The sequence below is a fragment of the Chrysemys picta genome, chromosome 18 (assembly GCF_011386835.1).
Source record: "Chrysemys picta bellii isolate R12L10 chromosome 18, ASM1138683v2, whole genome shotgun sequence".
NCBI lineage: Eukaryota > Metazoa > Chordata > Testudines > Emydidae > Chrysemys > Chrysemys picta.
Window position 1 is genome coordinate 21,348,019 of NC_088808.1, and position 27,972 is coordinate 21,375,990.

The 27,972-nt window shown below is 43.0% G+C and overlaps 1 protein-coding gene and 1 long non-coding RNA gene across 6 annotated transcripts in view; one reads left to right on the plus strand and one right to left on the minus strand.

The window, feature by feature from the left end:
* Positions 1 to 27,972, minus strand: part of TRAF1 (TNF receptor associated factor 1) — a 63,672-nt gene that overhangs the window by 20,291 nt on the left and 15,409 nt on the right. Inside the window, exons 5-7 of one of the 4 annotated variants that reach the window (XM_005299457.5) lie at positions 22,314 to 22,441; positions 11,667 to 11,888; positions 9,405 to 9,489 (exon numbers count right to left, since the gene is read on the minus strand). In XM_005299457.5, coding sequence (XP_005299514.2) covers positions 9,405 to 9,489; positions 11,667 to 11,888; positions 22,314 to 22,441 — 435 coding nt within the window. Of the gene's footprint in view, positions 1 to 9,404; positions 9,490 to 11,666; positions 11,889 to 14,076; positions 14,213 to 22,313; positions 22,442 to 27,972 lie in introns of those variants that run through there. The other 3 variants (XM_024106280.3, XM_005299458.5, XM_005299459.5) reach the window with 3 other exon arrangements.
* LOC122174083 (uncharacterized) lies at positions 15,736 to 22,382 on the plus strand. Of its 2 annotated transcripts, XR_006175413.2 has the most exons (4): positions 15,736 to 15,864; positions 16,290 to 16,349; positions 21,258 to 21,374; positions 22,246 to 22,382. It is a non-coding gene; the product is annotated as an uncharacterized LOC122174083 (long non-coding RNA). The 2 variants fall into 2 exon arrangements; XR_010593578.1 differs by lacking the exon at positions 15,736 to 15,864 and having other exon boundaries at positions 16,230 to 16,349.

The window sequence follows — 27,972 nt, forward strand, 5'->3', positions numbered from 1 at the left end:
CTTTATAGCTTCATAAACCTTGATTTTTTTTTCTTTTATGTTTAATCTTCTGCAAAAGTATTATTTAGTTTAATGAGTATATAGGAAAAGACCAAAGGATTGTGAAATCCTATTATTTGTTTCGTATAGCTCAAAAACTAAATGCTTTGAGGTGATTTTAATTTATTAAAAATAAAAATATGCCCTTCCCAGTGAAAACTTTCAGTATAAAGTTTTTTCCTACTCAGAAACCTGAAAACAGGTGTATGCAAAGAATGTGCTGATGGAACCTTAACTATAGAGGGCACTACCTCATGCCACTCTAATGCAGGCATTTAATTATTGGGGTCATTAGCACCTCTTTTACCTGCTGCAGAGAGAATTTAAGACTCAACCTGAATGAGGAGCAGGAGGGGGTACACCCTCTCAAACGCAGGCTGTTTCCATTTAGTTTGCCTAGTGTCCTAGAGAAATCCAAACCAGACACACACATTTTTTCCAGCTCTATGCAGTTTTTTTCTTGCATTAACTGTGAAGAATCATGCAATAAATAAATAAAAAATGAATCACTGCAGCCTTTTAATATCACATCTTGCAAAAGCACAATAGCACAGTAGAACAGAGACAAGTATTAAGAACACAACATGGAAGACTGCAGATTCCCCACAGAATAAAATATGGAAAATCCAGGGGAGGGAGTGCCCATATGAAATAGCTCATCACTATGCTGAGAATAATAAGAGGCCTTCCCTGCTTTCTAGAGAAAAATTACTCCCGTCAGCCTACAGCATCACTAAGAGACAGAGAAGGAAAAGTGCCACCAGTTCATCTACTTCTTCCTTCTTGATCACTATATTCAAACAGTGCTCTATCGTATCCAGGTTTAATTAACCCAAGAACAGGGCTTCCACCTCTTCCCTTTGGAAAGATCCTTAGAAAACAATACAGCACTTATAACAAAGCTCTAACCTGTGCATTATCCATGAGCCCAGGGAACAAAATTATTTGCTCATTTGGTAAAACCAATTAAAAGAAAAAAGTCACCAGTTCAGCAATGAACTAAAGAGATCTGGACTGTAAGACTGAAATGTCAAGAAACTGTGGAAAAGGGAAAATACTGAGGGGCTCACCCCTCACACTGTAGCAATTAGTTTTCATGCTGTAATTGTACTGTCCAACCTGTGTTATAACCAGTTTTAAAAAACATGGTCCTTACACAATGTCTTTTTAGACTGGTTATAAGACAGGTATCATTACAAAAGAGGGAATGTTGGATAGTGAAGTCAGCACCGGACTAGCAAGAGTGAAAGAGATATTCTGGAAGAGTAAACATCTGATGAGAAAGGACATAAATCTGAAGACTACATTCCAACTCTTAAGAACTCACATTTGGTCTGCGTGGTGGTCTGTGTTAAATTATGGCTGTGAAACATGGACATTCAAACAATTGATGATAAAGAAATTACAATCCTTTGAATTATGGTGTTATAGAAAAATTCTGAAAATATAATGGATAGAGCAGGTAACCAATGAAAAAGTATTGGAGATTATTTGAACTCAGCAAATACCAGTTAGAGATTTTATGAAAAGAAAGATTCGATTTGCAGGGCACATTTTAAGAGGTTCAGTGGGCAATGCATGTTTACAGGCACTGGAAGAGAAAGCTGACAGCAGAAGAACATGAGGCAGAAAAAGATGACCTGGGATGGATAAGGTGGTATCCTGGGTGGATCAAAAGGTCTATTCATCTACAATGAGATTAGCAGAGGATCCTACAGAATGGGCTACTATGGCTGCAAACTTCCAGTAATGGAGATGCCATGTAAGAAGAAAATAAGATGGTTTAGTTCAGTCTACACAGGTCAAACCAATGTTAAAGAACTATAGTCAATTTCATTGAATAGTAGCGATTACTGTTGTGAGACTCGTTTACATATAGATCTTCGTAATGATTAATATACCAGCAATGCATTGTCAGAAGTTGAAAACATCCTTAAAATATTAGTAAACTGTAAAACTATCGAGTCCTTTCATTTTAGAAAAAAATCCATTTATATTATTTTACATATAAAATATGTTTAGACTGCAGTCAGAGTCAGTTCCCTTTTCTCTTTGCAGACTCTTCACCTTAGCCAGCAAGCTTCCCTAAAAGCAAATACTGACAGTGTTAATCTCTGAGCTGCAGGTAGAGTGTATGAAGGTTGGACCCATTATCAGCTCTCATGGTCTTTTTGTTGTGGCGGGGAAGGGGAATTATTTATAAGCTTGAAACAAAAATCTGAAATGGTTCCTATTCCGACATCCCTTTTCACTAATGCAGTTGATTTATGACACTTTGATGATGACGTAACTGGCAAAGTAGGACCCAATCCTGCAACCACTGCTCATGCATGTACCCCATTCAATTACAGTAAATGAGACTATTCACTTGAGTAAGGCTGCAGAATCGGGTCCCAAGCTTGTTAATATTGCTCCATGGCACATCATCTAGAGAACAACTTTCTGCCTCTGCTTCCACTTATAACTTCTGCAAAGGAGTGGGGAGATATTTTCTTGCTTCCTCTGAAGTTTCAGTTCCTTGGGAAAAATTACATCAAGTCTAGTACCCCTGGGTCTAGCATTTTACAGATGGGTATTGTGGAACATCAGGAATTTTTGTGACTTAGCCAGGGTCAGTCAGTCAGTCAATAGTAGACCTGGAAACAGAACTCAGGAATTGTAACTCCTAGTTACTTGCTCTAGAACGTTTACACTAAGGCTACATCTACACTACGGGGGGAGTCGATTTAAGATACGCAAATTCAGCTATGTGAATAGCGTAGCTGAATTCGACGCATCGCAGCCGACTTACCCCGCTGTGAGGATGGTGGCAAAATCGACCTCCGCGGCTTCCCGTCGACGGCGCTTACTCCCACCTCTGCTGGTGGAGTAAGAGCGTCGATTCGGGGATCGATTGTCGCATCCCGACGGGACGCGATAAATCGATCCCCAAGAGGTCGATTTCTACCCGCCGATTCAGGCGGGTAGTGTAGACCCAGCCTAAGAATCCTATTTCAGAGCATAAGATGATGCTTCAGGGCATAAGATGATCACTAGTTGGGGTTGGAAAGAATTCTCCCTTTTGGAAAAGAGCAGCACAATTAGGCTTATGATGGGTGTTTTACACTTTGTCTCTGAAGCATATAACATTAGCTGTGGTTGGAGACAGGACTCCAGACTTAATGGAAGACGGATGCTTTTTGGCATGGCTGTTCCATGTCTCTTGGATGAACAGTGCCCTCATATCTGATTAATTAGTTACATTTTCTTTGGTAGACTATTGGTTACATTATTACTGAACCCTGCAATGTCAGGCTTTTATACAGACATACCAAACTTTATAAATGGGGGGAAAAGAGTGCATTTAATCAGTACAAGCAACCTTTCAACAACCACCTCCTTGAAAATGACATTAATAAGTTAACAAATAGTCAGTCTTTTAAATATTCAAAAGTTCTGGTAAGGCAAAAAAATCATTTATCGGGATATAGGGATTTTTGCATTTTGTTGAACAAACATATTTCATGCTGTTTGTTTTGACCTTACTTGTCTGGTATATGTTCTTACATGTACGTGTATTTAAGCAAGAGAAGCAGTCTGTGCTTGGGTCTGTGTGCATTTGATGTCATAAATTGTCCTGTAGTGGTATGGAAATCAGCCATTGCTTGGAAACAGAACTAAAAATAAAAGCCTCAGTGGAATCTATTCCATGAAAAAAAAAAACTAGAAAAACTAGAACATTTGTACCTTTGTCTGTACATTTAAAAATAGATGCTTACTGGTCAGTTTTCAGTCTGCTTGTAATACATAATCCAGTCTATATTTTATAAAAAGATGATAGCTTGCAAACTGTATGTCCAGGTTCTTAAGAACATAGTTTTTTAATAGTAACACTTACCATTTACATAGTGTTTTTCATTTTCACAGCATTTTACATTGACTAATAAACCATCAAACCACACCCAAAGACATGTAAATATGAGGATCCCCATTTTACTTGCACAAGGGCACTGAGCAAGTTATTGTCAACAATGGAGTCAGAATTCAAGAGTTCCTGGCTCCCAGTCCCATAATCAGCACTCTAGGCCATGCCACCTTCAACAGAACTTCTATATACACGTTGTAGCAGACTCTGCATTGCATATATTTAAAGCAATCGTGTGAACTGCACAGGTGTGAATGAGTGCAGAATTTGGCCCCAGTTGCTTAATGTAGATTTTAATTCAACATTACAGTACAGTGCAATTCAGTACAATATAGTTACTCCTCTGAATCAACCAGCACCCGCCACTGAAGTCTTTCAGTCTAGTGCAAGCTGGGAAATGACCAAAACCAAAGAAAAGAAAAAGCAGGTTAACAACCCCCCCCCGTGGATTTTTTACTATGTAAAAACCAACCAAACAAAAAAAAAAAACACACAACTTCAGAATTTCCTGGCATTACAGAACAGATTATTATAAATGTATCTAACTTCAGAGGGACAGTCCTGGTGACACATGGGTTTCTCTAATGGTATGTGTGTCCTGTGTGCTTTCTGTTTCACTCTCATATTTGTTAATCATTATGGACACAGCTCAAGCAAAGGAGCTGTGCGTGAAAGAACTGCAAAGAGCAGGGGGTTCTCACCTCTTTTTTTCCACCCAGGCCACTCCCTCAAATGATCATTCACTTGAACCACTAGCTCTCACCCCGCAGAACATCAATGGAAAGTCTGTCAACAGCAACACCAACGCAGAACTTTCCCACCCTTACAAAAGGGCCTGATCCAGAGCCCAATGAAGTAAATGAAAAGATTCCCATTGACATCACAGGGCTTTGAATCCAGTCCAAGGAGAGAGAAACATATATTTCATTACATTATGGTTAATCATCTCTTCTCTATCATTCTGGCCAACTGACAGCAATAATGTTCATACCCTGAAACTGCACTAAATCTTTGGTTTGACTCTAATTCTGCAGCAAAAGCTCTTAATTGCTTTGACAGCTCTTTCATCTCAAACATCCACATTTATGAACACCAAATATATTGAAAAGCCAATAAAACTATTCACTAGGTGAAATTCACCCTTATGCAGGGGGATACCACAAGACCAAAGTACCCACCATATTCTGCATAAGGGATGACCTTCATCTTAAGAGAAGGAAAGACAGGCCTGAACCAACCTGCCCCAGACCCGAATATACTCCAGAACTTGGAGGAAGTTCTGATCCAGAGCCAAATGTCACACTTGTTCTCTTTTCCGCAATGAGTCCAAACCAAAATCCTGGACTTATTCTACAGGTCTAACTGTAGACTAAGCCAGAGGTTCTCAACCCGCAGGGTGGGCTGCATGCAGCCCAATTAGCACACAGCTTCGGCCCAGCTGTGTGCTAAAGGCCGCAGGCTCCCGGCTGCCCTGCCTTGCGGCGGGCTCCGAGCTCCCAGCTGCCTTGCCATCCGGCGGGCTCCAGGCTGCCCTGCCACGGTCTGGACTCCTGACAGCCCCACATCGTGGGGCTCAGGGTTCGGGCAGCTGGCTGCAGCCCGGCCTTCCACAGCAGGGCCCCGGCGGCGTCTGGGGGCAGGGTCCTGGCTGCCCCCCGGCCCAGCATGCCGGGACTCTGTGTCCAAGCAGCCGGCTGCCGCGCGGTCCCACACACCAGGTTCCGGGGGTAGGATCCTGGCTGCTGCCCGGACCCCTGCAGCAGGGTCTGGAGTCCAGGCAGCCAGCTGCCGCCCGACCCCACAGGTCTCGGGATCTGAGCAGCTGGCTTGCGGCAGGGCTCGGGATCTGGGCAGCCGGCTACTGCCCAGCCCCCCATGGCAGGGTCCGGGGTCTGGGCAGCTGGCTGCCGCCCAGCCCGCACACCAGGGCTCAGGGGCCTGGTACAGTCCGGGGTTAAGGTCCTGGATGCCCCCCAGCGCCTGCGGCGAGGTCCAGGATCCGGGCAGCTGGCTACCGCCTGGCACCATACAGTGGGGTCCAGGGTCCTGGCGGGGTCCTGGGATGGGGTCCTGGCTGCCTCCTAGCCCCGCGAGGTGGGGGTCAGGGTCCCCACACAGCAGGGTCTGGGGTTGGGGTCCCTGCCCCCCACCCTATGCCCAGCTCTCCGCTCCTGGCCCAACTCTGTGGAGGGGTCTCAACCTGCGGCCCAGCTAACACTAATAGGTTGAGAATCACTAGACTAAACCAAAATCTTAAGAGGGAAAACTCTTATCCCTTTGGGAAATTCTCACAAGATACTGTTCAGGCTTATGTTCCCATTTTATATAAAGTCAAATTTTATTAAGAAGTAACCTATCCTATCATCTTACTTATTCCATAAATGTCTTAACCATTTGATATACCTGTCACACTGGAAAATGCCTTTTATGGTTTAACAGTTGGGAGGCAAAGCAAAGGGGAAAAGAAAAAACAGTAGAAATACATAGGCTATTGGGTGCTTCCTGGTACCACTCAGATAAAACACAAAGGGGCCATATTTTCTCTGCATTCTCTGCACAAGAAAAATGGAAGGCTTATAGACCTTTTAACAGTCTCTACTTGATGGAGAGGAGCAGATGTCACTGGACCTCTTTTGTCACATTATTCTCAAAAAATCAAACATCCTGCTAACCTGTAATTCTCAGGGCAGTCAGTTCCATGCCAGAGAATGCGAACACAAATGATATTTTGAAATTACTTTAAAAAAAAACTAAGAATGCTTAGACGAGTCTCATGTTTTAGCCTGGATCCCTTCCAAATCAAGTTTTTAATTTAATGAACAATTTTGAAAAAAAAAATCCAACATTGCACCTTTTATAATTCCAGTCATGGAAAGAACAAGAGAAAAAAAATCACATTTGCATTTTAAATACTTTTGATCTTGTTTCAACATCACCAAAGTTCTTCCTGGGACTTAGGCAAATCAAACCTAAATCAGGGGGATCTTAACACACTCACTCAGAGAAGGAAAGAAAGTTAACCAATGCCAGTCCCCAAGGGATGGGTCCGATTCTGCTCTTATTTACCCCCTTGTAACTGTACTGATAACGGTGTTCAGAATAAGCATCTGGCTGGAGAACTGGGTCCCACATTCTTATTTCCAATCAGCGTATGACCATATACTGCATGGGTGTAAAAGAGAGCTAAATCTGGCCCAAGGCTTTTACAGTCAATTCTAGCCTGTTCCTATGCAGCAGACGATGGTCCATACAGAGTGGAACCAGTGCAGTTCTACTGCACAAGGAGGGCAAGATGTGGGGGAGCCAGGTGGGGATGTGCACCCTTGGCACAGTGTAGAAGCCTCTTGCAGGTGAGCCCCCTGCATAGCAGTGTGTAGGAGATAGCAGCGGGTATAGGGGGATGCCCTTAGATCCTCCAGCTGAATTCAATAAATCATGCAGCTGCTCAACACCTCTCAGTACAAGGCTCTAAGTTAGTTGTAGCACAACGAGGGTCGTCAAACAAAGGGTGCATAGGGAAAGAAACAGCCCAGGAGGCCAAAGGTTACCACAGTACCAGATAATGGAATAAACTATTGTTGTTGTGTGGAAAACTTATTTTTCATATTATATACATACATACACAGACATAAACAAACTAATAGTAGGCAGGAGCAAAGTCTGACAAAAACACAGGAGAGGTGGAGTGGGGGGGCCTTGATAAGGGACAAAAGAGCAAACCTGCTAAGGAGTCGCTATCGTTCACCTTGTTTACAAACCCCAGCCCTGCAAGCTGATTCACAAGCAGAGTCCTCAAGCCTGTGTGAAGCCCCACTGAACTTCCGCAGGACTCTGTGCAGGCGTTAGGGTCTGCCCATGTGGATCAGCTGACAAGACTGGGGCTTTGGTCACCACATCCCACCTACAATTTTGCAGAAAGTCCCACTAACGGTTTTATAGAAGTCTCACACTAGAGAAATGCCAAGGTTTTCACGGAATCGATGTATATTGTGAGCAGTACAAAATGGTTTTGTTTATACCTGGGCCCCATGTACTCTGCAATACTGTAGCTGTGGGGATTTGCTGCAGAACTGGACATTTTTCCAAGATCCTACAGAACTCAGCATTTTATCTCAAAAATATCGTTTTGTGGGTGCCTTGTTCCCAGTACTTTGTTTTCTTTTTCCTTTCCCCACTGAGATCTGGCTGCAGATGTCTTTTGCTCCACATCATTCTCCACAAGGGAGATTTAGTTGGATTACCAAGCATGCTTTCTTGCACTGTTCCATGAAACCAGGCGGTAGGGGATTTGGGAGCAAGAGCCAAGGTCCAGTTTGTAGCCACAGTGTAGGGGAGTGAACTGGTCCCCATGGAGAATAGTGCAACAGCTGGTATCTGGGGACTTGAACCACTGATGCCAGCTGTGAGCTCCCCCACTCCCTGGCACACATGAGGGAAAGGAGATTCTGAGTCAAGCTGTTCTGAGAAATTTTAAGGAGCCAAAACCCAAAATACAGTGAAAATATTCATCATCAAAAATATTCTTAATCAAAAAACCCCTAAAAATTTGTCAGTGAATATTTTTGTCTGATTACTTTCAACAATAAGTTTTTTGTGATGTTCTTCAGGCCCCCTGGCTCCCACAGTGTTCTCCAGCCAACACAGCTAGCCAGTCTAGTCTATTCTATTCTTTTTGATATAGGTTCTCTTACCACACTCATCACTGTATTATCTGAGCCGCCTTCCAGGAGTGTGTTAGGTAATGTAACTAGCATCTGTCATGTGTAGTTTGTTCTCATCCTCTCCCCAGAGGGAGAAGCATGTGCATTGGAGTGTTTTGATTTGGTGTTGGCTTTTTTTTTATATGTAAACGTATCTGTTGCTATGTGTTTGTATTAGAGAAGGCAGGTCAAAGAAAGGCACCTTCCACTTGGAGCGGAGAGTTGGGAGGTAAGTGATGGTCCCTAGTTCTAGGGGAAGTTCATTTCACAGTCTTGGATCAGCCCCAGATAAAGTTTTGTCTCCCACCTACACTTCTGCCTCCTTCTATTTGCTATGGATAAATTTTTGTACAGTGCCTAGCATGATGGGGCACTGAGCTGGCTGAGGTCTGTCGGTGCGACCACAATATGATGTTAAGTAATAACAACAATAATAATTGAGGCTGTGTGTTTGGGAGTGGGAAGAGGGGAATGAAGGGTATTTCATGCCCATAGAATACGTTAACTTTGCAGCAGATTTTAGGGCTTCTTGATGCAGAACTTGGTGGAGTTCACAGTGTGCTACTTACATCCAAACACTTTTTTGATCAAGAATTGAGGGAAAGTCCAGGATGTTAAGGTATCTAGGTTAATAGGCACAACTGTGGAATCAATCACTATCACTTTCTTTATTATTTCCTCTTCTAAAAAATAATACTTTAATGACTCTAGCATTAGCCCAGAGAGATAAATGAAACATTAATACAAACACAATTACATACCCTTTCTTCTGTCAATAAGCTTCCTTCATTTACAGTTCCAGGATCCTCTGCATTACATTTCTGACAAATTGGGTTTTTGTTGTTTCTGGTGGGAAAAAAAAAAATGATTTGTGAACTGCAGTTCAGACAGCCTCTGTTTCAAGAATAACAAATTAACAAAAACAACAGAAGTATTAATTTCAGCTCAAGGTCAACACGCTTTATGGTAAAAGGGCCAAATCTTGGTCCCATTGAAAGTCCACAATTTTTAACCATCTATCAGCAAAATCTGAACCGTCATGACTATTCTGCTCTACAAAGCCAGCAATGCTGGGAATCTGCTTCTCTCAGTGAGGTAGGCACTAACTCCATGTAGTGCACAATAACCTGAAATCTGAAGTCTTTTTAACACAGAAGTGATGCCTTTTCTTCTCTGGTAGGTGGATAGGTTTTTAATTGCCAGGATACATCTCAGGGCTCAATCTTCTCTTCATTCACACAGGCCACCATTGGTGTGTTGACTTGTAAAATTGGCTATTGTGTGTACACATGAAGGGCAACGGCATAGCTGGTGCAGGAGTGAACCCTAAAGTGGCATCATACTTTCCAGTAACACAGCCACAAAATGCTTTGGTTTTAATTTGAAATATTTCTTAAATTAGCATTTAAACTGTCCAATTAAAGGGAAAAAACAAAGCTTTTCAGGAAGAGGCAAGCACTTCTGTGACACTGCAATTACCATCCAGCCGAGTCATGTATTAGCTCAGTTCAAGAAACCCGACAGAAAAGTGTCCTTATGACCAGATGACTTCCTTCAGACTGTACTAACAGGTTTGCTTGGTTCCGTTTCCAGTTCCATTACAAGGTTGCCATGAGAAGATATAAGCAGACATAGCAAATTCTGTTCTTATTTTCAGGAGTGCAAGTCCTCAGTGACTCCACTGACTGCAGCAGAGTTACTCTGGATTTACACCAGTGAGAGCAAGCAGAATTTAGCCCAGTGGGCCACATGCATTCTGTGTAAAATGCCATTACACTGTAGTGCTTTGACCTGCCAGTCACATGTGGCTGGCTGACCGACTCAGCTTTTTGTTACAGTTTCATCAGGATATATACTTAGGGCTTGTCTACACTGGCAATTTACAGCGCTGCAACTTTCTGGCTCAGGGGTATGAAAAAAGCGCTGCGACCACACAAGGCATATAAAAGCGCTGCCACGGCAGCACTTTAGCATTGCCAGTGTAGACCAGCCCTTAAAGAGAAGAGGAGAGAAGCAGCTAACCAATTAAGAACAATATCCATCTATCTCCAAGCAAAAGGCTGGGATTGTTCTGAGGGTTGGTTCTTCACTGGGCATTGACCCAGATTTTACATCGTGCACTTTATAATGTTCTAAAATAATAACAAATTTTTAAACTTCCATAGCACCTTTCATCCAAGAATTGCAAAGCATTTTCATGTATTAAAGTAACTTCACAATAGCCTTCCTATGAGCTTTCAATATGATTCTCTCCCTTTTAGACTGGGAAGGGAAACTGAAGTATAGAAACAGACTTCAAAGAGAAACTGCAGCGCTACAATTCATTTGCAAACTTAACACCATCAATTTGGGCTTGAATAGGGACTGGGAGTGGCTGGCTCACTACAAAAGCAATTTTCCCTCTCTTGGTATAGACACCTTCTCATCAATTATTGGGAGTGGACCACATCCACCCTAACTGAATTGGCCTTGTCATCACTGATTCTCCACTTGTAAGGTAACTCCCTTCTCTTTACGTGCCAGTATATTTATGCTTGTATCTGTAATTTTCACTCCATGCATCTGAAGAAGTGGGTTTTTAGCCACGAAAGCTTATGCCCAAATAAATGTGTTAGTCTCTAAGGTGCCACTGGACTCCTGGTTGTTTTTGTGGATACAGACTAACACGGTTACCCCTCTGATACTTGAAGTATACAGAGGTAATTTGCCTAAGGTTATACAGCAAGTCAACAGCAGAGCCAAGAGGAAAACCTAGCAATCCTGACCACTAGACCACACTCGAAGCCTATAGACATACATCCTGAAAATAATACCACTGTAAGGAAGTATACATGGATGATAAAATTACTACTATCAACCTCCCAGGTACTCTCAAACTCTACTCTAACACTTTCTCCCTATTTAGTAGATTATCACAACAGATCATCCTACTAGGGTTGTAGCTACAGAATCTGCCACTTGAAATCTTTCTGTCTTCTCGGCAGAAATGCATTATCACGTGGTCTCCTGTAGAAAGAACTTACCGTACAACCCATGACAGGCAAGCCGAGCAGTATCTATGCCCACATAGCGTTTGCTGGGCTTTCTTCAAGACGTTATTACAGCTGCTGCACAGGTATTTGTGATCGGGCACATTCTCACAGATGCTGGTGGGATAACCAAAGGGAAATTCGTTTTCATCAGGAGATGAGCCAGGGCCATCCGGAGAGACTCTGTCTGCCCTCTCAGCCATCTGAAGTAAACTGCTGTGAAAGATGTGGAACACACTAACTGCTGAAACAAGCAGACACCCGCTCCAGTAGATGTGAAATAATACATTGAGCATCAAAGTCCACAAGGCAACTTCAAACCTGTGTAGTAATCTAGCGATCTGTTTAATTAAATCTGTCGCTGACATGTGTGACTAAGTGTCATGGTGGGGTTTGACTAGGTACCAGCAGGAAATTACTGTACAGATTTAAAATTCCCCTGAATCACAAAATGAAAACAGATATATTATAATCAAGGGGAAGCTGGGGGGCTTTGCATAGTTTTCAGGTTTGTTTTCAGGGCAAAGTAAATATTTCTGTTCTTTTTAGAACTAGAATACCATTGGTCAATCCTGCACGGCAGAATTATTTTCTGTAGAGTAAATCCCCAGTCTCAGAACTCTAGTTCCCATTGCACCCAAAGCTTGTCTGTGATTGCATTTTACAGATGTGGAAACTCCAGAACAGAGAGGTGTAATGACTTTCCCACAGTCATAAAGGAAGACAGAGGAAAACCCAGGAAAATACAGTCCATTAACTAATGCCACTCTCTAGCCACTAGATAGGGCCTGATTTGCTGAGCACCTCCAGCTCTCCCCCTGTAGTTAATGGACACTGTGAAAATCAAGCCAACACTGCCTCTGGAGGACTCAAGAACGGTTTGGAAAATTCAGGGTTTTATTACATATAGAACCTGAACAAATATAATTCATAACTGTATTCTTATGAATCACATTTTTCTCATGACAGCACTAACACAGAAGTACCAGTCCTGGTCCCAATGGTGACATTAGCAGAAACTGTTATTAACTAATGATCTGAAAAAACAGAATCAATGTTCATGTTATTAGCTCAGAGAATAGAATGCAATTTTTTCCTGCCCTAAAAACCCACACAGGCTCTGATCAGCCAGGAACCTAGAGGAATATAAGACTGTACAATTATAAGGCCATCTTCTAGATACTCTGCACATTTTTCTGTGGTGATCAGTGCCCTAGATTAGATATCCTGTAGTTCTTGTGCAGGAAAGTCTCCATTGACTTCAGTGGGACTTTTGCTTGTGTAAACAGCTGTAAGATTGTACTGTTTTCTTTTCTCTGTGGTACCTTGCATACATATTGTATCCCTAAATGGGTTACATCAGTAAAGATTAATACAAAACCCCTAAGAAAGGGAGGGAGAGTCTAACAGGCCTAGGCATCAAAAATAGGTTTTCAGTTAAGATTTGAAATAAGATGAAAAGTCAACAAGCTGGAGAAATAAAAGAAGGGTGTTCCAGATACTAGACACTGCAGAGAAGATTCTTGCACCAACAGTGGCCAAAAAATACACAGTGGCATTCAGGAATGTTTAATTCAGCCAAGATGTTTTTGTAACCTACTACTGAGGCCAGCTAGCTAAATTCTCAAATACCTCCAAGTCAATGGTTTGCCTTTGCTGGATACCAGCTGGATTATTATTGGGTTGGCCAACACCCCCATCGATTTCCCTCCCCCAGGGTCTCATATAACAAACGCACTACCTAAAGAATATGTAACCGAAACCATTACTGGCGTCTGTACATGCTATAAAGGTGGCTTTACAAGATCTGCACAGGGCTTTTCCTTGACAGGGAGGGAGTGGATTATTTCAGTCAGTGGACCAGAAAAACCCACTACTGACTTTAGTGCAAGGAGAAAGCCACCTCTCTCTCTGTCTCTGCAATGACACGTGTTTCGGGGGGCGGGGGGGAGACAGAGTTTAAGGCCAGAAGGGAATGGGATTGCAGATCATCTAGTCTGGCCTCCCGGATATCACAGGACACCAACACCCCCAGCACCTGCCCCGGCCCCGGCCCCGGCCCCGGGGAAACAGGATTACACCGTCACTGCTCTCACTAGTTTTGGCAACAGCTGCACCCGGGAAGGGGGGTGGGCTGTGGTGGGGACCCAGGGGGATCGGGGTCCGTAGCCCGTGCCCGGGGGGGGGCCCTGAGGCCCCTGGTCCACGGGCGGGGGGGCCCTGATCCGCGATGGGGGAGATCGGAGGGGGGGGGCGCCGGGATTTCTGGCCGCGCTCGGCTGGGCGGTCCTGGGGTCCCTAGCCCGCGGGGGAGACTGGGGAGGGGGGTCAAGGCAGTCCCGCTCGCCCAAGCCCGGCCTGGAGGAGTCGGGGGAATCGCGGCCCGGCCCGGCCGCCAACTTACCTGAGCCCCAGGCTGCTGCAGGGAGCCCCGCCCGGCGCGCAGCTCCCACTGGCCGGGGCCCGGCCTGACCCTCCAGCTGCCGCCTGAGGCACTTCCCTCCCCCGGCAGGCTGGGCCGTAGCTGGCGGCAGCGAGAGGCCGAGGCCGGGTTTGTTCAACCACAAAGAGAAACCAAAGCACGGGCCCGAAATCCCCGGGGGGCGGGGGAGTCACAGGGATCCCCAGGGTGGGGGGGGGCTGGGAAGCTCACGGGGATCCCCGGGGGTGGGGGGGGGGGCTGGGGAGCTCACAGGGATCCCCGGGGTGTGTGTGTGGGGGGAGACTCACAGGGATCCGGGGGGAGGGTGGGGCTGGGGAGCTCACAGGGATCCCCAGTGTGGGTGTGTGGGGAGGGGGGCTGGGAGAGCTCACGGGGATCCCCAGTGTGTGTGGGGGGAGCTCACAGGGATCCTCAATGGGGCTGGGGGAGCTGTACAGGGATCCCGGGGGGGGGAGGCTGGGGGAGCTCACAGGGGTGTGGGGGCGTGGGGAGGCTGGGGGAGCTCACAGGGATCCCTGGGGTGTGTGGGGGGGTAGGGAGGCTGGGGGAGCTCACAGGGGTGTGGGGGCGTGGGGAGGCTGGGGGAGCTCACAGGGATGGGGGGGCTGGGGAGCTCACAGGGATCACCAATGTGGGAGAGGGGCTGAAGGAGCACACAGGGGATCCCCAGTGTGTGGGGGTGGGTAAACTTCACAGGAATCCCCAATGTGTGTGGATGGCTGGGGGAGGTCACAGGGATCCCCACTGGGTGTGGATGGCTGGGGGAGATCACAGGGGATCTCCAGTGTGGGTGAACCTCACAGGGATCGCTGGCGGGGGGGAGCTCACATAGATGTGCAGTATGTAGGGGGCCTGGGGAGCTCACAGGGATCCCCAGTGTGTATGGGGGTGAATCTCACAGGATCCTTAGTGGGGGTTCTGGGGGTGCTCACATTACCTTACCCACTTTGTCTTTTTAATATCCTTGGACCAACAGGGCTACAACACCACAAACAACTTGTAGATAGAACACTTTTCCTAATATCTACCTTAAATCTGCCTTGCTGCATATTAAGCCCATTGCTGCTTGACCTACCTCCAGCAGACATGGCAATTAATCACCAACCTCCTTATAACCACCCTAAGCCGGTATCATGTCCTCCCTCGTTCTTCTTTTCTCAAAACTAAACATGCCCAGTTTTTTTCCTCTACCTTTTTTCCTCATAGATCAGGTTTTCTAAATCTTTTATCATTTTTGTTCCTCTCCCCTGGACTCTCTCCAACTTGTCCCCATCTTTCCTAAAGTGCAACCCAGAACTGGACACAGTACTCCAGCTGAGACCTCACCACTGCCAAGTAGGGCAGGACAATTACCTACTGTGTCTTACGTATGACATGCCTTTGAATACACTCTTTTGGAATTAGCCTTTTTTGCATCTGCCTCATATTGTTGACTCTATTTCAGTTTGTACTGCACTAGAATCCCCAGATCCTTTTCAGTAATTTCATTTAGACCACGTACCTAGGAAGGTTTCTTCATAAGAAGGGGGTTCTCTTTCTTCCCCCCCGAGGACCAGTTGAGAGAAGAATCAAAGTGGGAATTGAGGGCACTCCATACTTAGCAGGACTGGACCCTTACAGAGAAAGTTACAGGTGCAAATACTGCATCAGACCGGTGGTCCATCTAGCCCAGTCCTGTCCAAAAGTACTTCTTTGATTCTGCGTGTATTTTCTGTACTGCTTTATAGAAAGGCTGAAAGAAACATTTAGGTAAGATCTTGAACTTCCTGCCTCCCACCTTCCCTCCCCCCCCCTTATGTGATAAAACAGTGATATTCATGTGTTTTATGAAGAGCTCAGAAACATTCATCAGCTCCACTCACATGGCTGTTGTGTGACTCAGCTCTTTGGGTGCCTGCACAGTATAGTAATGTTCTTTTTTCAAGTGTTCTATCACATCTGTGGTACAGGCAAGAGAAAATGTTCCCAAAAATCTTTCCATTAAACTCCCACCTCCCTGTCTTAAATAGACAATGTCAAGTAATATAGGAAAATATAGTATTTGTCATCATCTGGGAGATATGTTCTCTAGATTTCAAAAGAGAAGTTTAAAAATCAAGCACCGTTGGAGAGAACTATATCTAAAAAGAGAGCCACTTTTTATGTATGACTTACAATATTTATTCTCTCCCCAGAGCTGCACTAGTGGTGCTCATGCACTCACAATAGGACCATTTTTGCAAGCACCCACTACTGTGAGTATTCTGCACTATAAGTACTGCTCCTGGTAGTGTTTGCATAACACAGCCTATAGAAACCATGATTGTTTTAAGATAGAGCAGGAAATGTTTGGATGAAATTGTTGGAAACTAATTTTATTTTCAGGCTTCTGAGATATCAACTGAAAACAACCGGAATTAAACACACACTGAAAATCTGCTACAAAATGGACAGGGTCTCTTTATGTAACACAATAGATGGGCAGCTGCTCAGTTTTCTTTACCATTTCAAGCTCTGTTATCTGTAACAGAAAACATTTTAGCTCATTTTGTTTCATGGCCCAAGACTGTTTTCAAATCACAGCTGTCAGCTAATCTACTGATGGAATTTAGAGATGAATAACTAGCATTTTGTGGTGGCTGGTATTTTCAGAGAGAAGGGTCAAATTCTTTTAGGAGTTCAAGCAGTTGTTCCAAGAGGTTTCCCATATTTATGTTCTCAGCCCTCTAATTTTGTTCATTAAAAATCTCCTCCTTGGACCAGGTTCCTCTCTCAGTTACACCCATACAATTTTACTGGAATTAATGGGGTTTCAGGAGTGTCACCAAGAGCAGAATTTGGACCTTTGCTTTGTCAGAAAATGATTAGCAGCTAAATAAAAACAAGAATGAGGAAAAGGAGATTGGGGTTACAAAGCTAGGTAAATGCAAACTTCACACAGTGTAGTCTTATAATTAGAGCAGGAAACTAGGGGTCTGAACTTCTGGATTCTAATCCAGCTGCTGCCATAGCTTCCTTGTATGGTGCCTGGCAAATCACTGAGATCTGTGCATGAAAAGTGCTACATACAAGCTCAGTATTAATATTAATTACTATCATTGCATGTGCAAATGGCTAATTATAGCAATGTAGGTATGCAATTACCTGATTTGTACATGCAATCATGGTAATTGCATGTGTAACCTTTTAAAAATCAGGCTTCTAATTTTAATAAGATATTTGATGGCGAAAATGTGAAAGTGGCCACATGGTCTAAGTTTTGGTAAGGTTAATATTCAAACTGATGGCCTTAAAAATAAGGGCCACTTAAGTGAATGGCAGTTTGGGTTGAGTAACAATTGCAGGATTGGCCCCTAATAGCATTTCATCTATACTTCCAGCTTTGATGTGGTGCAAGTTTATTCATAGATGTTCTGTTTTCTGAGTGCAGGATAGACAGCGTCGCATACCATAGCATTGTCCTTTATGCTACCAAAATTAAATATGGAAACACTGACACAAACAGAACTCGAGTGGTGTGAATGGCTAGTGGTAAAGATCAGTCAATGTTTCCATTATAAACCTCTGCTTTCATAGTTTTAGAACTAGGACCATAAAATTCACATTGGGTTGAAATATGACGCAGAAATTCTCAGCCAGGGGATGAATTACTTTTTTAAAGAAAATATGTCTGAGTGTGGCCATTTTTAAGTGGGAGTTCAAAGAAATAGAAGTTAATGCTTTCAGAGGGGAGGCCATAATACAGTTGGGTCAATTTCAGTTTCTGAATGAGAGAGACACAAAAAACCTCAATGTGCTAACAATACCGTATGTCTCTGCTGTATGTTAAGTGAGCCTACCCTCTCTTTCGCCTTCATAGTTCTGTAAAATATTACACCTTTATCTTAAAAGGCACTGAATTACACAAAGAAACTAAAGATAAGTTTTTGGTACTTTCCAAACTTGAGATATTTCCTCTGGTAAATTTCCCCCACATGAGATCAGTTAACCGAAAACAGGATGTGGCTCACAAAGAGATTAAGATTTGAAGCTTAACTATATTATAGACCCATTGCACTGATGGTGGCTTTGCAGGGGCAGTGTATTAGCATATAGGCTGGCTTATCAATTTTATATCCAAGGGGAAAATGTAATGCAGGGACATATTTAGATTCAGGGTAAAATTTCCATTAGCACATAGATTACTTAAGACTTTCAATGATCCATGGGTTCCTAAAAACAACAAGGAGTCCGGTGGCACCTAAAAGACTAACATATTTATTTGGGCATACGCTTTCGTGGATAAAAAACCCACTTCTTCAGATGCATGGTGTGAAAATTACAGATGCAGGCATTATTATACTGACACATGAAGAGAAGGGAGTTACCTCACAAGTGGAGAACCATTGTTGACAGGGCTAATTCAATCAGGGTGGATGTAGTCCACTCCCAATAATTGAGGAGGAGGTGTCAATACCAGGAGAGAGAAAGTTGCTTTTGTAATGAGGGTCCTAAGTGCCTAAATCACTTTTGAAAATGGGATTTAGGCTTATAAGTCACTTTTAGGTGCTTTTGAAAATTTTACTTCAGGTATTTACAACATTTTCTGGGCTACGAGTCCCAGTTTGAAGACGGACACAAAATGAATGGGATCTGGATGCCCACAAAATGCATAGTTTTAAATTAATATAAAATGGCTGAAAATGTAAGTATGCGGTGGGAGGGACCCTGAAAAATTGTTAAAACTAGAAAAAAAAACCTAAGTTAATAAAACAGGGTCAGTCTCTCAATGAGACACAAAACTTCCAGTAATTACAGTTGAGGACTCAAAGTCAAGATTCTTGACTGTATTTCCTATTCTGCCACTGAGTTGTTCTTTAACTTTGACTACATCACCTCTTTGACTGACTTTACCCACTTATACAATAGGGGTACTAATAACTATGTACCTACCTTCCAGAAGTGTCGTGGGGCTTAACTAATTAATGTTTGCACTGTGCTTTGTGATATTCAAATTATAAGTGCTATAAAAGAGTAAAATATTATTGAATACCAATCCAGAGCAAAGTGATAGCTTTGCCACCATCCCATGTCTGGTCTTGGATGCATTCTTTTAGGTTGCTTTTGTTGTAATACCTCCCACTGTACTTACTGCTGGTTTTATCTTTTGTATGTTACATTTACACAGTGCGGATCTGGTCCAACTTTGATTGAAGTAGATGGAAAAATTTCCACTAACTTCAATGGAAGGTGGATTGTACTCTGGCACAGATGTTGGGAATCAATATTTTTCCCTTGATCCACACTCTACCTCTGTATTTTTCCAGTTTATATTTACTGTAACATACTATTATCCTCAGTTTACTAGTGAAGAAATTAATTTCAGTTACAACTGTTTGGGAACATCACTTTGGCACTTGTCAAAAAACCTAAGAAGTGTCCCATGCTAATCTTGTTTTAGTCATTCACTAAAGCAGTTTCCATGATACAAACCAAAGAGAAGGTCATCTTAGGCAAGAGAAGGTCCAAAGACTAAAATGTGCCTCCTTGTCATGATTTGCTCATTAACTTTTGCAAACTACGCTATTGCAGGACAAAAATTAACTGAGAAGAGTACCCAGCCTGCCTCTGGTTTTAAGCATCATGATTATTCAAACCTTGTCTACGCTAAGGAAATCCACAACAATGTAACTGTATTGCTGTCACTACTTCAGTGCAAACATCTAATGTAGACATGCTAAACTGGCACAAAGCTGGGCTTACAAAGTGCAGTTTACTTCGGCCTCTCACCAGATTACACCATGCTTTGCACCGGTACAGCCTGTCTACATTAGGGGGTTTTGCTGCTTTAACTATATTACTGTTGTTACTAGAATTACATTAATGTGTTTACACCAGTGTGAATTTCCTTAATGTACACAGGGCCTGATCCAGACTGGAAAATTCTTACCTGCTCATTTCCTTTCTAATTGCTTTGGAGGAAACACTGGGGATGTGGCTATGCCTACCTGGCAGGCCGTCAAAGAGTTCTTCCAAAGCTCTGGAGGTAACACTTGGAAAAACAAGCTAAAATGTAACATCTTCTCACTGTGAAACAGATGGCAAAATATGAACGTTCCATCTCTATATACACCAATTCACTGTTTGCTATGGAACCCCTCATTAACATAGGTAAACTTAGTGCTTTTGGTGGGACAGATTAGTGGAAACATTTACAGGAGAAAGGAAATGACATTCCCACTCTCTTACATAATGTCTCCATTAATCCTTACTGACGGGAAACAACAAGAAACAAATGGGGTAGAGGGTGAAGGCGATAGTAAACCCAGTGGTAGGGCTTTGGAGCTGTGCTCCGGCTCCGCTCCAGCTCCAGGCAAAAACCTGCAGCTACACTGCTCCTGAGCTGCTCTGCGCTCCAGTGCCAGGCTCTGCTCCAAAGCCCTGCCCAGTGGGACCCTTGATATTTAGCTGACTGGAGCACCCTTGTCCTCGAGACATCAGCGGGTGCTTAAACGATGAGCTTGTAATCCTTGATGGAAATAGGAAGAGAGAACTATGTTGCAGCCTTGTATCTCTCTTCCACTGAGTAGCTTTAATGTCATTGGGATGGGTTTTTCTGAGGTTACAGCTATGCAACAGTGTATCCAGCTCTCAATAGAAGGTTTAAAATATTTGACCATTGCATGTTGGATGCTATGAGAGAAATCATGCTTAAGCTTCCTTAAAATGTATCTAATTGTTTTAAGCAGTATAAGGCCCCTACAGTCATCCAAAGCATGCCAAACTATTTCTTGAGGGAGTTTCTTTTATAAACACTTGAGTATTGTTTAATTTTAACTAAAGCTCAATAAAAACACCTGAAGTTAAAGTGAATCCACCTGATTGTACTGTCTGCTCAGTAGGGCTGTTTTTATCACACAGGGAGAACAGGATATTGCCCAGGGCAGCAAAGTGTCTAAGGACTGTTTATGTGAGTGACTGAGTGCAGACCATCAGGAACGTACACATTGTCCAGTTAGCCTAGGGTAGCAACTCCTGTAGGATCACAGCGCTGGCTTCTCAGTTCATCAGTAAATAACTCAGCTCACTACAGATTCTCAGCCTTGCTAGCTGCAGACCACCCATCGTGTGCAAAGTACTAACTAGATACACTAATTGATTTCCTTGCCTTTTACTTTTCTCAGCTGAAGCAAATAAGCAAGTCAAAGTCACCCCTTGCTCTCTTCAGTCAAACATCAACTTCTGGAAGAAGCCACACCCAGATGCTTTGATTCCTATGTTGTAGGATCACTCACACTCTGGTAACTCTATATATTGTTCTGTGAATAATGGTGACTTATGAATAGAGCCAGGATTTTCAAACATGACTGCCAACTCGGGGTGCCTGATGGGAGATGCCTTACTGTGGCCTGATTGTCAGGAGGCGGGTGCTCAGCACTTTCTGAAAATCCAGCTCCTTTAAAGAGTGTCAAGCTGGGCTCCCAAAACTGAGACCCTGACAATCACTAGTCGCTTTTAAAAATGTTGGACTAGACCATTATTATTATTATTTATAGATCACCCATACGCTCTTGTGGCACTTTCCAAAACACACAGAAAGAAAAGGGTCCATCCCCCTGCAGTTTATAATCCAACTCAAATTTTAGTGGCACATCTACAATGCTTTCCATAGGATATCCAAGTGCTTTACAAACATGATTGAAATAAGCTCCACAACACCCTTCGCAATGACTAGTATCATCATCCCTATTGGACAGATGAGGAAACAGAGGCACAGAGAAGTTAAGTGAATTGCTCAAGGTTGCACAGGAGGACCCTTGCACAACTAGGAACAGAACCTGGGGTTTTTCTCCTCCCAGTCTACATGATCATGCTTCTTCCCACATACAGGCACAGAGACATGACTGATGTGAGGAAATCAAAGTATTTACAGAGTAAGAGGACTTTAAGGAGGAATTGGAAGGAGAAAGTAGGGTGCTTAGTGCTTGCAAAAGAAGAAACTTTTTCAAGCGTGGAGTGGCATGGAGAGTAAAAGTGAAAATGGGAGAAGGCGGGTGTGGAACAAGGCAAATCTGCATCTTGTCTATGTGCAAGCTAACTGTCTCCATGTCTAGATTCAGGAACAAAGTCATCTTGTGAGGTCAAGTAACTCGGCATCTTTGTTAATGACAGGCTCAAAAAGTACATCATTGTACACAAGTTCCCAGAAGCGTCCTTGGAACGCAGCCAAGGAAACAGACCTTGAAACTCCATATGGAACGTCTGCATCTCGAACTGGACGCTGGAACCACAGGGCAAATGGATGGGACACAAAGTATTTGGGAAACGAATGCTTCCGTCTGTTCCAGTTCGGTGTCAATGGGTCTTCCTGGAAGAAACAGAAACACAGACATGTTGCACAATCTAACGCAGCAATATTTTATCTGTTTAATTAAAAGCGTACCTAACTCTTTCCACTATAATTAACTTTTGCTTCATAGGCTAGGATTGGAATGTATCACTTGTGAACAAGCTTATGGGAAGGAGTGCCCTCTACTGGGGCTGTCTCTTTAGGGAGCTGTTCAGTTCAGAACTAGTGACCAAAGAAGGAGAAATAACAAGCCACATGTACTAGGTATGAACAGAGTTGTAAGAAACTTGCTGGTTTTGGGTCATGGGGGTTTGGTTTCAATCCATGTTGGCTCAGACACCCTGCCCTAAATTCACCTGGTGTAAATCTATTTTCTCCAGCTGAGTTTCATGAGGGATGAATTTGACCTCCTGAGTTTCAGTTTGAATTTTGGATGCTAACCCCAGACTCAAAGTGAAAGTTGATTCTGCCAAGTTTCTCCTAGTGTCATGTGGAAACTGTGCAAAATGGTGAATTTCACTCAGCTTTGATGGGAAGCCACAAATGGCACCAAGGTCATTCAACTGATTCACAGAGAGCCTGGCTCGAGTTATTTTTGCATAACCACAAGATGGGCAAGTTTCATACAGTTTGGGGTTTTCTTATGAAAATGTTGCAGAGCTCTAAATGGGAGAGGGTGCTCCCTATGGTAAAAGGGGCTATGTCTCACTCCTTCCCTTCAGCCATGATGCCTTGAGAGATCCATTCCAGGGGTCAATGTTTCTGTCACAAGAAAATCCAAAAAGTTTTGTTACGAAAAACATAATCTTTACAAGAAACCACAGGTTCTGGCCCCTCAGAAGGAACCATTCCAAGATGGTAGCTGCCAGCACCTCCTCTCAGATGTCTAGATGTCTTTATACATTCCACAACTGCTGGGAATAATAAATAATACTGCCCTGCTATAGTGCCTTCCATCCAAAGATCCCAAAGCACTTTGCAAACGTTAATGAGCTGAGTCTCACAATAACCCCTCCTCCCTCCAGTGAAATAAGGCACAGGAAGGCTAAAGGCCAGGATTTCAAAAATGGCTTCTGATTTTGTGTGTCTCAAGGTTGAATGCCCAACTAGAGATACTTTGGGCTTGATGTTCAAGATTCTGAATATTTATAGCTCCCATTGACTGCAAATGGCATTGCAAGGGCTCAGTGCCCCTGACAAGCAAGACCAAGGAGGTGCCTCAAGTTGGGCTCCCAAAGTCAGAGACCACTGGATGAAGATCATTCCATAGACGACTTGTCAAAGATTATGCAGTAAGTCTGTGGCAGAACCTCAGCTTCCTGACTGCCAGTCCTGTTCTATAGCCACAAGACATGCTGCGTCTCAAGAGGCCCAACCCTCAATGGGAAACATTTGCTAAAACAGCTTTTCAATACATAATAATATGAAGATCTTAAGGTCTGATACATCACAAGCTAACCGGTATAGAAACTATTTATAATCCTTTTAGGACTTTAAATCTGTCAGTGGTCCAGGACTGAATACTCCCCATTGTGGGCCTTGTCTGGTGTAATTTTGAGGAGAAATTTCTCATTTGGGAAAGAAACATCAGGTTGATTTTTAGAAATAAGTAAATAAAATAGTGGCTATTCAAGAGCTACTCACACTCTGGCAGAGATGGATCGGGGGTAGAGTGTGAGTGAGATCAAAGGTGCATGATAAATGCATTTGTCATATAGCGCTGCAGTGTATTACATGGCTGTGAGCAACCCACATGTGGTGTGTGTATACTGAAAGTCAGATCCCCGGCTGGAGTAAAATGGAATAGCAGAGCTGAGGATATGACCCTGTATGTATGTATAAGTTTTGTAAGAAAAAGTTTTCCATTCAAAAGAGATTTCCAAATTACTTGTGTTTTTGTAAATCAGTAAAAGAAAAGTTAGTTACAGGGCCAAATTCTCAGCTGGTGTAAATAAGTACAGTTCAATTAAAATCAATGCAGCCACACCTATTTACATTAGCTGGCTGGGGATGTGGTCCATAGCATTTCAATATACATTTTAGAGACTGTAATAGCCTGTGGGAAAAGAATGCACTGTTGTGTTTACTCTCGTAAGGCCAAGCTAGACAATGCAAGTCCAAGAGCGAAATTCCTTGAAACCAACTTATAGCATACTAGAACCAGACACCCAGTCTTTCTGTTTCTCTTGGAGTTTTATTTTACCAGCATCAGCAGGGCTGCTGTTATTAAGAGTAAATTGATTTTCCATTGTAACCCCCAATTCCTGTGATTTAATATCTCAGCTGATTCAAAATGCATCCCATGTAGTGTAATTTTATTTTTGTATTTTTTTTTGTAATAAAAACAAACCACCTAGTTTGGGACGTTAGTTACTGATTAGCAAATAAATAAATGAATCCTAATTTGAACCACAGCACTGCAGGGAAAGTATGTATTTAAACAATATTGGTAAATATAACTATTTATCGGTAAATAGCTACCTGTATATTAAGTATATTGCCTACTACTGTAGAGAGAGCGCTGGATGTGGCAGTTTTTATTTAGAATTTCTCTGGTATTGTTGGTCTAAACTTGAATGTTCCTTTCATGTAGATTATGGGGTTTGAGTTAAATTAGTGTTCGCCAGGAAATCAGTTGCTGCTTAGATTTGTATCCAAATTCATTCCGAACTTGAAAAGCAGCCTTTATCACAGGGAATGGAACATTGTAATGACTTGGCAATTGGCAAAACCAAACTCTCAGCTCCCAAGAGAGTGAAAAAGCCAAAACCAGATATTTTTCCTAATTAGAGGTGAAAACATTATTAAATATCTTAAAAATTGAAAGCATATGTTAACTCCAATAAGTTGGTTTTTTTACTGGAAAATTACTAGTGTCCTTGCCAAATTTCAGTGGGTTCTGACGTAGGACTCCAACAGGAGATTAAAAAACATTTTGCCAACAGACATACATAGTTATTAAAATTTGGACAGCCTGTAGATAAGCGTCTATAGGTGAAATCAAATGAAACAAGAGATTGATAGCAACACTGAGCTGGCAGCCTTTGGTGGTAGAATGATTGTAACATAGTGGTGCTATGTCTGCCTTTAAAGATGGTGAGCAAATACCTCCCAAACTTTTTTGTCACTATTCACTCAAATAAAAAAAAATAGTTTGCTTAGTCTGAGTTCACTCACCTTTCGTGTTCATTCCTGCAACTATTCTTGTGAAGGAGTTTACTGGCAGGAAGGTTTGTGGAAACAGCAATTTGGTAATATTTATGGAAAGTGAATTCTGATCTTATAAACATAAGGAATTTCACTGGGGCCCTGATTCTAAGATAGATGTTCATCTAGCCAGGGTACAGAATCAACACCATATAAATGTGTCTAGTGCAACCTAAACATTGCAGCATTGATTATGTACTGTTTATATACACCATCTACTGACCAAATATTATTCACAGAAACTATTTGGTTTTTGTAAGGTACTCGTGGACAGTTCATGAGCAGAAGAAAGAGACTACATGATGGGTTGAATAGATTATTCACTATGAATTATTTGCTTAGCTCTAATTGGTAAAGAAAATAAAATGAAGAATTAGAATAATAAAGGATACTATAATATTTTACATAGTGGTTTCATCACAAAGTGGTAACATTCCCCCCTGTACAGAGAGTAGCACAAGACCTAAGTACTACTGAAGACCACAACACTGAGCTGAATTTCAGCCAAAGGAGTTCAAAGAACTTCACATTGCACCAGTGAAACACAGCCTGCTCTGGAGCAGACAGCAGTAACCGCGTACAGCTCCCTACAAAGCAGTGGAGAACCAGAATACTGGAGCAAACTTCTATTCTCCAGAAAGTGCCATGAACGTCCAAACTATGCTTCTGTAGTCTTACCTGAAGGACCTATTCTCACACACATACACAGGAGAGCCTGAAACATAATCATTAACATTAGTCATGCAGCTAGACAAACAGTGTCTAATATTCTGTTCCAGCTTCTTATCTCTGCATGAACAGGCTGGAAGTGCTATAAAGGTAGCATGCACAGAACCACCAGCAGGATCACCTTGGACTGTTCTCTAGCAACCTCTCTTATTTCACTGTAAAATACAAGACTGATTTTACCAAAAGGGAGAAGAATAAAAAATTAAAAAGAGGTAGGTGGGTAGGTGATTTGTTATTTATTGCAGGGACATGGACAGCAGAAAAGTTATATAGTCACAGAACTACTGGAATGTGCCCAACTCTCTGAACCCTATTTCTTTCACGAGTCATCGAATCCTATTTACTAGGACAGCCTCTGAATCACATGATTCACACTTTATGCTACTGCAGGACCATGCAAGAAATTGAGCCATCCTGGAAGAAACCCGGAGCAGCATGTTTGGTGAAGTCTTGCACATGCAGTTGTCCAGCGTCAGGCAAAGAAATAAGAGCTTTGGGAAGTGGACGTATTTCCCTGAAGTAATGCCCATTATGGATTTTGGCTTTTGCAGCCACAGCCTCAAGAGGAGACAGGGAAGGAAGAGGGGCTGTAGCACTCAAGTGATTGTGGCTTGGGCACCGTGGCTATATATAAGAAAGACAGGCAAAATTCCACAGGGAACACTGGAGGCTCCTGTGTTTAAAGGAGTAGCATGTGCTGCCTCCAGTTAACTGCTGCCTAACTCCGGCTGGTATAAGAAAGGGGAGGGGCTTTATCCACACCCTTCTCCGGGTTGGTCGTTTCCCTGACGGCCAGATAGTACAGCTAGGCTCCTTGCTCAGCCCAAGCAGAGTGCTAGGGCTAGAGTCATCCCTGTGGTGGTGCAGGAACTAGCAGGAGTGTTACAGTGGGAAATATTGAGAAGTGCAGCCTAGGCAGAAAGATGCCCAGGGGTTGGATTACAGATGCAGCTTTGTGGATTTGAACCTCTGACCTTGCCCCCTATAACAGCATTGTCCTAGTTACAGACATTTTAGAATTAACAGTATTCAGTGTGCTGTGGAGTTTCCAGTCAGTGCAGTTTATTTGTTGGCTACAGGAGTCTTTTGGCCAGCAGACGACAAACATTACTAATCTCTTTTATATTTACACTGGCGCATGGCCAAGGTCTTCAGAGAGTGTGACGATAAAGGGGGTTCATGTAGTGGGGGAGGATAGTGTAGTCAGCTAAAAAATACCAAGGTTATAAATGGTTATAAATACCACAGATGGATAGTTAGTAGGACACACCTATGAATAGCTAGACAGACACTTTGTCACCGGTACAGTCACAAGGCAGAGGAGGCAACCTCTAGGAGTGGGAGAGCAAAAGTGACATACAAAGGTGAGATCACAAACAATTGGAAGCAGTAGGTCATGGCTGTACTTTATCTGATTCCAAACTGGGAAAGCAAACTGACCGTGCTTACCCCGAAGAGCTGCCTCTATCACACATATATACAAGAGAATCATGGTGCATTGTTCTGGTTTTGCATTGACCCAATAGCCTGGAGAAATAGACACCAATGAAAAGGTGGCCATTTCTCTTAATTAGGGTGACCAGACGTCCAGTTTTTAAAAGGATAGTCTCGTA